Source organism: Daldinia loculata (assembly GCF_022478755.1).
Source record: "Daldinia loculata strain CBS 113971 unplaced genomic scaffold F4817scaffold_19, whole genome shotgun sequence".
Taxonomy (NCBI): domain Eukaryota; kingdom Fungi; phylum Ascomycota; class Sordariomycetes; order Xylariales; family Hypoxylaceae; genus Daldinia; species Daldinia loculata.
Window position 1 is genome coordinate 255,844 of NW_026054873.1, and position 13,655 is coordinate 269,498.

At 46.7% G+C, this 13,655-nt stretch overlaps 6 protein-coding genes across 6 annotated transcripts; 3 read left to right on the plus strand and 3 right to left on the minus strand.

The window, feature by feature from the left end:
* Positions 1–342: 342 nt before the first annotated feature.
* On the minus strand, positions 343–1,650 carry F4817DRAFT_358210 (short chain dehydrogenase; the record flags this gene model as incomplete). The annotated part of the gene is made up of 5 exons (XM_049305999.1): positions 343–457; positions 511–643; positions 698–1,081; positions 1,143–1,229; positions 1,500–1,650. The coding sequence occupies 5 exons, from the start codon at positions 1,648–1,650 to the stop codon at positions 343–345; spliced, it is 870 nt and encodes a 289-aa protein (XP_049159894.1).
* A 366-nt stretch (positions 1,651–2,016) lies between these two features.
* Positions 2,017–4,488, minus strand: F4817DRAFT_74573 (Trimethyllysine dioxygenase). Its single transcript, XM_049307854.1, has 10 exons — positions 4,319–4,488; positions 4,102–4,257; positions 4,021–4,038; positions 3,900–3,966; positions 3,788–3,848; positions 3,639–3,726; positions 3,468–3,585; positions 2,792–3,410; positions 2,671–2,742; positions 2,017–2,604 (listed from the first exon to the last, which is right to left on the minus strand). Exons 1-10 carry the CDS (start codon positions 4,363–4,365, stop codon positions 2,525–2,527), a joined length of 1,326 nt encoding a protein of 441 aa, XP_049159895.1. The 5' UTR covers positions 4,366–4,488; the 3' UTR covers positions 2,017–2,524.
* Positions 4,489–5,272: 784 nt separating this feature from the next.
* On the plus strand, positions 5,273–6,961 carry F4817DRAFT_364573 (uncharacterized protein; the record flags this gene model as incomplete). Its single annotated transcript, XM_049306768.1, has 1 exon — positions 5,273–6,961. The coding sequence occupies one exon, from the start codon at positions 5,273–5,275 to the stop codon at positions 6,959–6,961; it is 1,689 nt and encodes a 562-aa protein (XP_049159896.1).
* Positions 6,962–7,020: 59 nt separating this feature from the next.
* F4817DRAFT_335064 (PhoD-like phosphatase-domain-containing protein) lies at positions 7,021–9,774 on the minus strand. The gene is made up of 4 exons (XM_049302987.1): positions 9,168–9,774; positions 9,105–9,116; positions 7,455–9,037; positions 7,021–7,404 (listed from the first exon to the last, which is right to left on the minus strand). Exons 1-4 carry the CDS (start codon positions 9,246–9,248, stop codon positions 7,212–7,214), a joined length of 1,869 nt encoding a protein of 622 aa, XP_049159897.1. The 5' UTR covers positions 9,249–9,774; the 3' UTR covers positions 7,021–7,211.
* On the plus strand, positions 9,775–10,942 carry F4817DRAFT_335067 (emp24/gp25L/p24 family/GOLD-domain-containing protein). The gene is made up of 4 exons (XM_049302988.1): positions 9,775–10,106; positions 10,163–10,351; positions 10,410–10,676; positions 10,726–10,942. Exons 1-4 carry the CDS (start codon positions 9,954–9,956, stop codon positions 10,747–10,749), a joined length of 633 nt encoding a protein of 210 aa, XP_049159898.1. The 5' UTR covers positions 9,775–9,953; the 3' UTR covers positions 10,750–10,942.
* Positions 10,943–11,227: 285 nt separating this feature from the next.
* Positions 11,228–13,377, plus strand: F4817DRAFT_335069 (SKIP/SNW domain-containing protein). The gene is made up of 3 exons (XM_049302989.1): positions 11,228–12,032; positions 12,110–13,023; positions 13,080–13,377. The coding sequence occupies exons 1-3, from the start codon at positions 11,384–11,386 to the stop codon at positions 13,248–13,250; spliced, it is 1,734 nt and encodes a 577-aa protein (XP_049159899.1). The 5' UTR covers positions 11,228–11,383; the 3' UTR covers positions 13,251–13,377.
* Positions 13,378–13,655: the final 278 nt, after the last annotated feature.

The following is a 13,655-nucleotide window of genomic DNA, read 5'->3' on the forward strand; positions in this document are numbered from 1 at the left end:
CGCATAAATTACACTTAACTAGTACTTCGTACTTACACGTGATGCTTAGCTAAGGCGGGTTATAAAGTACCTCCTAACCTTTTGTCAGAATGGAATTCGACAACCAAACGCAGCTCTTTAATATGTACATCTTGTCGGGTTACATATCAAACGATAAACGGAATAACTCCAAGTCAAATATAAAATAATTCCATAAGGGTATCCTGACAAGCTTCAAGAATCTAGACGCCTACCTTCTCTATAAAATAACGACGGAGAAACGCCTCTACACCAAGAGTCTAGTGCTATGGAAGTTCCCATATATCCCAAAAAAAAAAGTCAACCGAGATCTCAATGTTTCGTTCACGGCGCGCAGTAACCGCCGTCAACAATGATATCGATACCGGTCGTATACGAGGAGGCGTCAGAAGCCAGGTACAGATAGGTGCCCTTCAATTCCTCGGGTTCGCCCTCCCGTCTGCAGGCAGAGTTAGATGGTGAAGTTAGGATGGCGGCAAAAGAAGAACCTACCCCATCGGAATCTTGTCCTTAATGACTTTCTTAGTCTCGGGAGAAATGAAGGCGGAAAGATCCGTCTTAATGTAACCAGGGGAAACTGAGTTGGCACGCGCAAAGCCAACCCACTCGACCGCTAATGACTTGCCTGTGACTAGTGTAAGTATACAATCTTAAGGTCATATGGATAAGTTGAACCTACAGGCATGGGTGATGGCGGCTTTAGACGCGTTGTATACGGTCTGCTGCTGGGGAATATTGACGATGTGAGCGCTCATGCTGGCGGTGCTGATGAAACTGCCATAGCTGAAGTTTTCTAGCGGTTGTCCGTCGACAGTGGTGCCCTCCTTCTTCTGCCGCCTCCAGTGTAAGGCGGCAGCTCGTGCGCAAAACAAGGTGCCCTCAATATTTACCTTCAACACTTTTTGCATCGTCTCGAGTGGGCCATCGATGAAGGGACCATCCTCCCATGCAATACCCGAGTTGGCGACGAAGATATCAAGTCTACCGTTAAACTCATTGACGATTTCGTCAACGGCGGCCTGGACCGTTTCCCATGTCGATACGTTGACCTGGTAGGCCTTGCCTATTTATCGAAGTTCAGATCAGGTACATTGGAGTTTCGAGGTCCAAGATTATATACTCACACTTAACGCCATAAGTTTTCTCGACATTGGCAGCCTCCTCTAAGGCCTTCTTGTTGGAGTTGTACCATATCGCAACATTAGCTCCCGCTTCAGCCTAGTACGAGTTAGTCTACCACGGTAGAACAAATTGTGAGTACCGTTAGAAGCCTTTCGGTTTTTAACGGAGCCTGTGTCTTGCGCTCTATCACTGGGGTCGATTGTAAGGGTCGGGGCTCTTATGGAAGCACTGAGATAACAATGCGTCGTCCACTTACTGTTTTTTATTAGTGTATTTTCAATACCATAGATAAAATAGCATAGGAAACATGAAGGCGGATATAGAAACATGGACTGCGAGATAGGGGGTGTCGTTCATACCAAACGCATGAGCTATCGAGAGGCCAATTCCAGCGCCCGCACCAGATACGATAGCCGTCTTTCCTTTAAGGGAAAATAACGGCAAAACTAGATTAGATTTGGGAGGTTCTGTGATGTCATGTTTGAAAGTGCCAGTGTTCATATCAGCCATCTTGACGGTTGGGTATGTATAAGACGGTCTAGAGAATCAGAAAAACGGGAAGGCGTAGTAAACCGAGAATGAGTACCGAGAGTTGGTATTCTTTGTTCTAGACAATGAAAGAGGAACGAGATGAATTTAAATAGCAGGCGACGCATGGCGGGAAAAAGCAAACATTGGAATTAATTGTTAAGTGTATATAAAGACGTGGTATAAAGACGTGGTATCCCGCAAACTACAGGCCCTCTACGATAACCACCGAATTGCGCCGATGTGATGGGCCCGGGCCGAAGATGACGTCCAAGTGCAGTAAAGGGTCGCCTACTAAGATCTATACCCTGCAAGAAAACTGCGGAGTAGTAACCGCCTAAAGCGAATTGTGAAAGCTGGTTTGCTAGGACGCCTGACTACTGCAGCTCTTATTTAAGTGACCATCCAAAACAGCGTGGGATTGATGCGCTAAATGCAAGCTCGTGAACTCGTGGGCTCGTCTTGCATTAACACATGGAGGGTATCGAGATAAGCGCAAACTAGATTCCAGCTTTCGTTCTATGTATAGGGCGTGGACCGTTTTGGTCGTTTCCCCCAGACATTAGGCAATAGGGCAATGAGGGGGGGGTCACTTGATATCCGCCAGGCATGTTGGAGAAGTTAAGGAATAACGACGTTGCTGTACAAATATGTATAACGTAAGAACAAGGTGAGCCAAGTTAACGGAATGCCAAATAAGGCAAATAAAATACCTAGCTCTGCATAAGTACACCGGTGTTACTTATATCGTCTCTTAGCCTCCAAAAACCTTAGGTCTGAACCTGACAGCCAAGGGATATTTCTACCCGAGCATGTTATGCCGAGTACGGCCGGTAGGTAGCGCCAGGGATAAAGGTTAGCCTATAATTCGCTTTAGGATCTCGTCCCGTGGGTAATTAGTGTTTCTCCATCTCGAGATAAAATCATCCCGATTAACTGGGGGGAATGTTAGTTAGTATTTTATAGCTATTACGATGCATATGAAAGGAACATCAGACTCACTATATCCACCGCATATCCTTCGCACTCCAGTAAAGGCGCTTCTGCCGTGTAAAACCCTCCAGTTATCGAAGACTATAGGTCCATATAAGTAGGAATTCTAATTCAGATCGTGCAGACTCACCTAGAAGATTGCCCGGCTTGAGCTGAAACCAATACTCGATAGACTCTCTTCTCAGGATGTCGTGCCACTTCCTTGCGGCCCTATACCACTCAGCTGGAGAGTATTCGCTGTCGAAGGGGACGACTCCACGATCGTCATTGTTCCATCTAACTCGATGCGTCTTGCCACTGCTCTCATCTACCTCGAGAACAGGATACAGTTTGTCAGGTGATATAGTGATCCCCTTATTACCGCTAGCATGCCACGGAAGCTTGACCTGGCTCAGCACCTCAAACGACTTTGGGTCCTCTTTCTTGAGAATATCCGCTGCATAGAATCCATCAACAAGTAGCGATTGGCCTCCGAGGTTTGTTTCTGGATTGGCTTCGGTGCTAGGGCCGGTGTGGGAAAGGAGATGGAACGCTTGCAGTCCAGCAGGATCGGTGAAGTAAGTCGTGTCAGTATGAGCTCCCAATGCTATGTTGGTGTAAGCGGTGTCGGCAAGGGCGAGGTCCGGTATGAAGTCGTAAAAGCCACCGTAATGTGTCTGTCTTATAAAGGCAATCTTCTCCAGTAGCTTCTCAGTTGGTTCTGCCGAGTCAACTGGCACTCCGGTAACAAATGCAAAACCGTTGCGCCTCTAAAGATAATCGTAAGTATGGGCCCCTTTTAACTAGACTGAGTAAGAGGGACTTACGATATAATCCGTCAAACGGCCGACGGCCTTAGTTTCGTTTGCCGAAAAATCCCGGTATTTCAAAGATGGGGGCCAGTTTCGTGAACCCTGTGGTCCTTGTGCTCCGAAATACTCTAATCTATAACGTGTTGGTCAATTTCTGAGTTATTTTTCAATTAAGGTAAGGCGTACTCAATAGGCTCCGGTGCTCTTTTATCGGAGTTCAGGTAGAATTCAAGAAAGTCCCATGGATAGAAACTTTCGTGTGCATCTCCTAACCCTACAAAAATGAGCATGGTATTATTTTAAAGATATTAGGTGCAATGGTACTAAGCTCTTACACTGTATCTTGACTCCATCTTGGCCTACTTCAATCTGAGAGGGCTCAATATCTTCGGGTATCTGAGTACACTTTAGAATGCTTGCAAGTTATACTGGGGAAGACAAGCATACGTCGAACGTATTGAAATTCCTCTGCATAGTATCCTGGTTAACGCAGCTAGTGCATCGGCAATTATCCCTTAAAAGATGAGTTATATAGCTCTATGACATCTATCATGGAGGGTTTACATACCGTAACCATATATTTGGCCTTCGCAAGTGTTACCATAATAGATACGCTAGTATTTGTGGTTGAACAAAGCCAATTACTTACAGCGAGGCCCGTCCCAAGGCTCTAACGGTATTAGGGTATGCAAAAAAGAGATGGCCACTCGAACTTGACACAAAAGGCTTCTCGGAAGTCGTTGCCAGTGTTCTGGCTTGCAAGTGGTATAAAGGCGATAGGCTACGGCGAGTTCCGGCCGCCCAACTACAAACAAGTATTGTCAGCTTTGACTTATCTCAAGCTGGAAATCTCAATTATTACGAACCTCACCATATGTCGACTGCATCTTATCGTTCTGAAATTAAAACTCATCTTGACCTCTAATAAAATGTGTATAGATGAGTGTGGGTATAGGGGTAGGGTGTAGCTGCTAAATTAAGCCACTCCTTCGAACTTCGAAAGGAGTCTAAGATGATTGAAATGGGGTCATCGTAGTGGAGGCCATAATAACTAAAACCAACCTATCAGCCCTATTACCTATAACATATTAACTAACTAGTAGATGTGGCTAAACTTTAGTTCTTACTGCGCCACAAGTAAGCCGGTCTCTTAGACAGGTTACATGTACATCTTCTATTACTCCTTGTTCCCGAGTAACTAGATGCATAGATAGAATCTATAGCACATCTAAGCTCAGTTTATCACAATAGTTTTAATACTCCGTACTACGAGCGCAAAACACTAAAATTATATCAACGAGACATATTATTAGGGGAAGTCAGGTATGTTTCACTTATCCATGCATGTGCATCGACTATTATTATCCTGGTATCTTCCGTCTAACACCTGGACACTCGAGAACAAACCAACACATTAATGCATATCAAGATGCTCTTTGGAATCACCATTCCTATCATGTACTAATTTTTCGTTGGCTTATAATTGTAGACAGTTATATAATATTTAGCGTTTTATAAGCGCGTAACTTTTTAACACGGAGTAATTAGGACATCAACTTAATTCAATGCATTTAACTATAAAACCCAACCAATATTATAACTACCTATTCTTAAGGTCACACGTTCTATTGTTCTCTCGAGTCTTTTGTAATGCATCTTTGTTAACTATATCAAATTAACAACCAACCCAGAACCTTCTCATAGGTAGAATATGCACAGTCGTTCGAGATATATCTACCATTTATTTCATTGCCTATTCAAATATGGCAGAGGTGACTCGAGGCTGCTGATTCATGAAATATCCCCCAACACCAACTACCATGGCCACAGTTGTAACAGCAAATGAATCCCCAGGTGACTTAGAAGGGGGTCAGGCCAGGCTTAAAAGCACTCGCAGAGTCAGCTGTGTGCGAGATATCACTTACAAAGTTATACCATGCTGCATTGTGAGCCTTATCTTGGTCTCTGCCGGTGGCGTCCTCATCGCAACTCTTGCCTATAACAAGCCCGTACCTCAGAAGCCAGTAATTGTGATATCTATCATGCTTGCAATATTCTTCTTCATCTTCGGTATAGGGGGATGTTATCTCTATCGCATGAAGCACTACCCTCCTCTGACAGAAGGTCCTGATGCTCCAGACCGCCCACCGGTAAAAACTTGGAAAGATAAAATTAAAAGGTGCTGTGAATTAATAATAGAAAAACTCAGTGACGACAAAGCCGCCAATGATCCACCGGCAAACGCTCTTCCTCCTCCTCCTCCTCCTCCTCCTCCTCCTCCTCCTTGCCCTCCCCCACCAGAGACGTTGAACGACCCGGCTGAACTGTCCGGGTTTAATGATCAAGAATCACCGCGGCAGGAGGGCATAGAGCAACCATGTAACGCACAGCCATCCAATGCAGCTGAAAGCCAGAATCCTGTTAATCGCCGCCAGAGAAACTACGACGGATCAACGCAACCAACCAATCGGATATCTCGCCGTCCAGTGCCTAATTCTCATTACAATTCAATGCAAGCAAGTCATACAATACCTAGGAGGCCGGGAAGCAACCCTACTTATAGTCCTGATTCCCAAGCAGATGGCTTCCCTATGGATGGGCCATCTTATTGTCACGGCTATCCTTATACTCCGTCCCCGGGACGTCCGGGACCGAGACCGAAAGGGCCAAGGCCGAAACCACCACAGCCGGGTATACCTAGATTTCTATGGCCAGGTCAGCAGGCCGCACCACATGTAGGCCCTCAGATATATTTCACATATATCTCGGACAGCATCAACAGACAAGCATTTGCAGAGATATTTCCTAAACCTGTTCAAGGCAGACTTTACATATTTGAGGATCTCCCGGTCTCGGCAGCTTATGGTCCAGAAGCGGTTGAGCCCGAGCAACGAAGTCGGCAGCATAGGAAGGAACCAAGTGAGCAACAAGGAAATACCAGCATACCAATCAGCCCTGCTACCGAGTCCGAGGATTCGGAAGACATGGTCTCGCCAATAAGCACACCATCACCATCGCCCAGGCAAAAATCAAGTTTGCAGAGACCAGCAGAGCAAGACTCCGACGTAACTGTGATCTCCCATCAAGCCGAGGAGAGGACAGACAAAAAGGGCAAAATGAAGGACACAGGCTCCAAATCCTCGCCAAAATCCCCGCATCATCGCACTAAATCAGAGCAGCAGGAGGCGATCAAAAAGGGGCTACACCCTCGTACGGCTATAGACAGCAACGGAGAAGAGGAGCAGGAACACCATGGCCCTAGAGCCCTAGCCGACATAAAGAAAGACATTGAAGAACTAAGCGAGAGGTGGCTGCGACTACTTCACGAAGCGCGCCTGTCAGGAGAGCTACTGAGGGGACAAACATGGCTCAATGGTACATGGGCCGGGTATTCCGATTTTTCGGATCAGAGGCACTCGAGAACATCAACGGGGGGCCGTAGCTCAAGATCCAGCAGCACCCCGCCCATGGCGGTCTCTGAGTGTAGCACTACAAGGTCTTCTGACTAGTAGTTCTAGGGTTGAGATGATTGGCACGGTGTTTAAGGCAGTTGTGGGGTGGAAAGATAGACTGTAAATATAACTAGCTGGAATAAAAGATAAAGGTATCACGTTTAGCATCTTGCACCTATGACAATTGCGTCGTTTTGCATTAAAAACTATAGTCTATTCATCTGCCCAGCAAATTCGATGCTCAACCGAGAGCATGTAAGCGAGCACATAGCTAGCTGTGTATTATGTGAGATTACCTATATTGGGATCAAATTCCCCTAAGTCTGTCCCAGAAAGAGCCTCCTGTCTTCGCCGGATGTAACGATTCCGGCGATAATATCATGGTGTTCCACCTCTCCTCGCCGTCGATATAGACTGTGTACTTCAAGCTGCTCTGCTCGCCCTCTGCAAACTTTTCGATGGTGATCGCGCCAAACTTAGAGTTGCCCGCGTTTATATATCTACTATTGTTAACGTACTGCTAATTTAGGGGGGTTATTGCGTAACTTACTTGAGCTCGACGTCTTCATCGTCTGTCTGTCTGTAGGTAGGGATAGGCGAAAAGAACTGATTAAGAGGGCTTGCTGAGAACTCATGAACAGTTGTACTCTCTGACCATGTGCTGTTCTTCGGCGGCGGGAAGGCTGTCGCACCGAACTCATGGCGATCTCCGGATAGGATCACAAAGCCTACTCCATGGCTACTAGCATCCCACATAGCCTCGAGAATCTTTCGACGCTCGGAAAGGAAGCCACCCCAGGTGTCCTTGGTGTTCACTCTCCAGTTCTTCGTGAATGGGACAGAACTGGCAACAATCTTCCATTTAACTCCCTTGGGTTCTGGGCGGCGCACCCAGTCAAGGAAATCTTCGAGTTGCGTGTCCCCAAGCATCGTCTTGTTTTCACTATCGAACGGCTCTGAGTTCTTGGATCGATAACTTCTGGTGTCAAGCATGAAGAAGCTAGCAGGTCCTTGAATGAATGAGAAGTATGTAGCCTCTTTGCGCGATACGATGCCTTGACCTCCAGCCTTCTTAGCCACCGGAGGGTTGACCGCGGTCTGATAATGGTGCCAGGGGTCCACGGCCGTTTCATATACACCAGTTGACTTCGAATCCCAGTCATTAGAGATTTCATGATCATCAAGAACATGAATCCAGCTAAGATTTTGGCCCACGGCTGGCCAGTCGGGTGAAGCATAGACTTGACGATACTTCTGTCGATAATTCTCAACGGAGTCGCCAAATCGCTGAGGTACTTCGATGTAAATGAAATCACCAAGGAACAACATGAACTGTGCGCCCAAGTTCGGTAGTACTTTCGCCAAATGTTTCATGCCTGGGAAAGCTAAGGGGTGATCAAACGGAGAATAGGGAAGACGCGGAACAATGCACGAGGTAGATAGGAAGGTGAATTTGCCATCAAAAAGCTCCGGTAGGGAACCCGGCTTAGGGGCAGATGTGAATTCACCCGAGTGATTGTTCGAAGTGGTCCATTCGTACACCCGCTGCTTAGAGTGGCTCAGGGGAATATTAACCACCGCGGTAAAGTCGGTCTCGTTAGTCGTCGAAAGAATACTGCCAGCTGTCTGCCATAGAGGGTTGTCAAATGGCGGCTGTGCATCTTTGATATGAACTTGAACAGTGATAGGCATTTTGGTCTGATCTGGCTCCCGGATCAGTAGTTTCGCCTGGCTGTCTGAGACATATCCAACACGAGCAAAAGAAAGGTCATGACTGGGATAGAACCACCGGGGTGTGTATACCATGTCAGTGACCATCGCGACGCAGGCAACATTGAGCAAGAATGTTAACGCCGTCAAGAAAAAGCTATTCGGGTTCGGGGTCCCTTTTAAGAGGGTGCTAAGGGGACTTAGAGGCTTCTTCACGATTTCTGCTGTTTCTTCAACATCAATCTCCTCAACTACGATGGCTTCATTGGTTGTTCCATTGGCAACGTCATCTTTATTCAAGATGTCCTCCTTAAGGACTATATCGACTTCGTCAATAAGTTCGTATTTAGATTCGGTCGCGTAAGTCGAGATGAAGGATGGAAGATATATTGCAAATAGTGTATAAATTATCGGAAGAAAAGGCTGAAGTTGTCAGTAAGTTTAAGTAGGGGCAACATTGCGTAGACGGCGCATTAATTAGGTAACTTACGGGTAAAGCGACCTGCTGTCGTTAGTAGAATTCATATTAGGGGGTAGGGGGTGAAGCTCTTACCCATCGTAGAAAGATGATTGAGGCGATTCTAATCCCCGTGGACGCGATCGCCGCTGTCCTCTTAGTGTGTTCCCCCATCATTAACAGCGTAATAAATTCGGGGGCCGAAAAGGGAGACAAGTCGAGCTCGACTTATATGGCGAATGATTCGCTGGACTACCTAGGTAGTTGAGGACTTTAGATGAGTAGAAATCCAATATATGTGAATGAGAGGAAGAAATGGTATATATTTGAGATAAAAAATAAACTCCTCAGATGGAGGCCTATGATGGCGTCACGAACGGATGGTAGGGAAAGGCCATCTAAAAGTTGTAGATGCAAAGTTGAAAAGTAGGGCGAAGGTAGGGTTTCCGTCGCAAGTTGCCGAACCTCCTGTCGCAATGTTAGCCTACTACAAGGTGCGTAGCTGTGACGACAGTGGAGTGATAGAGTTCCATATGTACATATATCCCTGTACATGTGGCTGAAGCTCTCCACTATCCCCGCCGGTATGCTTTATCTGGGACCAATCGAGTTTAACTGATTACCTAAAACTCTGTATGTACAAAGTACAAGCTATTAAGTAAGGGGTGAAGTATGTATTAAAGTACCTAAGTACATAGGTACTTACGTAGCATGAAAGACGGTCGGGCCAAGTAATAACCCGACCCCTGACGGCCCGTTGGCCATTGGATTCAATGTTCAGGCGTGGCAGCTAAAGCAATTATCGCTTGCGACAAGTTGTCCAGAAGGTCTCCCGAGCTTTCGACCAACTTCATATCCTCCGACTGCGCACAACAACACAACATGAAGTTGACATTATTTTCGGCTGGGCTATTCGCCTGCCTTTTCTCTCTGGTCTCAGCAACCGCTTTAACTTATAAAATTGGTGCTAACGAGCAGGCTTGCTTTTACGCAGCAGCTGAAAAGAAGGGCTCCAAGATTGCCTTCTACTTCGCTGTATGTTTTATGCGCATTGCATTGCTAACTGCCCCGCTGACTAGCTGTTATCGCAGGTCCAATCTGGAGGCTCGTTCGATATTAACTATAAAGTAACTGGTCCCGGAGGCAAGGTCATTTTGGATGGAGAGAAGGAGCGTCAGGGCGATTTCGTCTTCACGGCCAATGAGGTTGGCGAGTATAAGTTCTGCTTCGATAATGATATGAGCACATATTCGGAGAAGTTTGTTGATTTCGAGATCTCTGTGAGTAGAGTCCTCGTTGCCGGACAATGTGTACAGGTTCTAACCCATTTTCATCTAGGTTGAGGACGAAGTACGGGCTCAGCTTCCCTCTAAGCAAGGATCGACTCCAGAACAGACAACAGCCCTCGAAGAATCCATATACAAAGTGTCAGGTCAACTGTCCACAATTGCGCGAAACCAAAAGTACTTCCGCACTCGAGAAAACCGAAACTTTAGCACCGTCCGAAGCACGGAGTCACGAATCGTCAACTTCAGCTTGATCCAGTGTCTAATGGTTGTCTGCATGGGTGCCTTGCAGGTCTTTGTCGTCCGATTCTTCTTCCAGGTATGCAACTTATCTATGGACCACTACGCTTCTGCTAATAATATCCTAGGGCGCACGGAAGGGTTACGTGTAAATGAAGAACTTGAAGCATTAAGATTAAGACTGGTTTTGCGGCGTATTGGAACACCGGTTGGCATTGGCACCTCATGCGTTATGTATCATAGTCAAAATGGAGTGAGAATTGTCGGCATAATCGGATGAGAAGTCTTTTGGTCAAGATAGGGGAATGACAGATATTCTAGAGTTCGAAATACGTGTTACAGTGACTTATACACGCATATAGTGTGTATGCATTTCCCGTATAAGTGGTAAGTGACATGCACTACATTCTCGAGTGTTTGCTATCTTGATTCTTATACCATATCATTTTATACGTATCCAATTAGATGCCTTTCTGTAGTAGCTTGTACTCCATAAGCAGTCCTAAGCTTACCTATTCGTTACATGTAGTCAAATACGTACTACTAAGAATCTTGGAATACAACACCAAGTGTCGGTACGAGTCGTTAGATGCATATACTTCTTAACTACCTTGTACCTAGGAGGTATACAATTTTCCAGCCACAATCAGGTTGTTCTCCACTTTAATTAGTAGGTCGTCTTGCAGAACCGCGACGCATCTACGAACTTTAAACTTGCCAGGTGCTGCAAACTTGGCCAGCCAATTTTTCAACAACATTAAAAATATATTACAATCAGTCCTCACGATGGCGGCATCACTTACAGCTGCATTACCGAAGCCGAAGTACACCGGCGAGGATGAAGATATCCCAGCGCACGCCCAGCAGCGTGGTCCTCGAATTGTTGGTGTCGGTCAAATAGACGAATCGCAAATTGTCATTCGAAGAACTGGCCCGCCGCCGTACGGCCAGCGAGCAGGATGGCGGCCAAGAGGTCAGGAGGATTTCGGCGACGGAGGTGCTTTCCCAGAGATTCCGATCGCGCAATATCCCTTATCGATGGGTAAAGAGTCGGGTACAAGCAATGCTCTAGCAATCCAAGTCGATGCCGCCGGAAAAGTCAAGTACGATGCCATCGCGAGACAGGGCCACGGTGAAGGGAGGATAGTTCACTCATCGTTTAAGGATCTCATTCCTCTTCGACAACGCGCAGATGCAGGCGAGATCAATCTGGAGAGACCCAGCGAGCAAGAGGTGGAGGAGACCAAAGAACGAACAGCAAAAGCCCTCGCTACGCTTGTTAGCGGTGCCGTTGCAGCCCAGAAGCCGAAGAATGTCAATGTTGGGGCGCGAAAGAATCCTACATTCGTACGCTACACACCCGCGAATCAGATGGGGGACAACTCGAAGAAGCAGGATAGAATTATGAAAATTGTAGAGAGGCAAAAGGATCCTAGTACGTGCATCCCTTTTCTTTTCTATTATCAATTCCTTTTACATTCGTATATCATCGATACTAACCTAATACTATAGTGGAACCACCAAAGTTCAAGCATAAGAAGATCCCGCGTGGACCTCCCAGCCCTCCGCCGCCCATCATGCACTCACCACCACGGAAGTTGACCGCCGAAGACCAAGAAATGTGGAAAATCCCGCCCCCAGTGTCAAATTGGAAGAACCCGAAGGGTTTCACAGTTCCTCTTGACAAGCGATTAGCGGCGGATGGTAGAGGTTTGCAAGATGTTACGATCAACGACAAGTTCGCACAATTTTCAGAGGCACTCTTCATGGCAGATCGACACGCTCGAGAGGAAGTTCGCCAGAGAGCACTTATGCAACAAAGACTCGCAGAAAAGGAGAAGGCACAGAAGGAAGAGAACCTACGTATGCTTGCGCAGAAAGCTCGAGAAGAGCGTGGTGGCGCTTCAAAACGTCGCGACTCTAGAACCTCCCGCGATTCCCGGTCACGGTCACGATCACGCAGCTACAGTTATTCGGATTCTGGCTCGGAGAGTGACGGCTCAGATGTCCGCGAAAGAGAAAAGGCCCGTCAAGAGAGACGGCGGGAAGAGGAACGCAAACTTCGCCAGTCCCGCATGGGTGCGGAGAGGCGGATTCAGGTCATGGCAAGAGAGCAGGGCCGTGACATATCCGAAAAGATTGCTCTCGGCCTGGCAAAGCCTACACAACAAGCCGAGTCTATGTACGATTCGCGTTTATTCAACCAGTCCAGCGGTTTCGATAGTGGTATCAACGAAGATAACCCGTACGATAAACCGCTCTTCGCAGCACAGGATGCCATCAGTAGTATTTATCGACCAAGCCAGAACATGGACGAGTACGAGGACGAAGGTGCCGGGGATCGAGAAATGGCTAAAATTCAGAAGACCAGCCGATTCGGTGAAGTGCTGGGTAAGGGAACCTTTAAGGGGGCTGGAGATGCCGAGGTTAGTACTCCAAGATATCATCCATTGTTGACTCCTACTAATTGTGTGGGAATCAGGTACGAGAAGGGCCTGTTCAGTTCGAGAAGGACACAGCTGGCAACGACCCCTTTCAAATGGACAAGTTCATGGCCGAGGTGGATCAGAGTTCTTCATCCAAGAGAGGCTATGGGTTACAAGAGGGAGAGTCGAGGCAACCAAAACGTGCTCGGGTGGACGAAGACGACTGAAGTACCAGTATACCTTAATATTTACCACACATTGTTTTCATGTGCATACCTACCTAGCATATGGTTGGAGAAGCTGGGGAATTGCCAGATAGCGTGCATCTATATAATCCAATGGTTTTCCTCCTCATCAAGACCATTCCTTTCTTCCCAGTTCACCGGTGACAGTGTTGCGCCCTATGTACCAAATCAGCGTCAATGCCTGAATGGCTAGACCGGCTAATTCTGAAGTCAATGGCATTGCAATGGGTGGGTGTCATAGTGTATAAATAGGATAAGGCGTATTGGGCGAGTGAGATTCTAGTATACGATCTACTTAAAGAGTAACCAACGTATTAAACTACGTTCTTTGGGGTATCTGTGGCCTAAACAAGGCGTCTTATAAGTCAATTTTATCTTAGCTTAAGA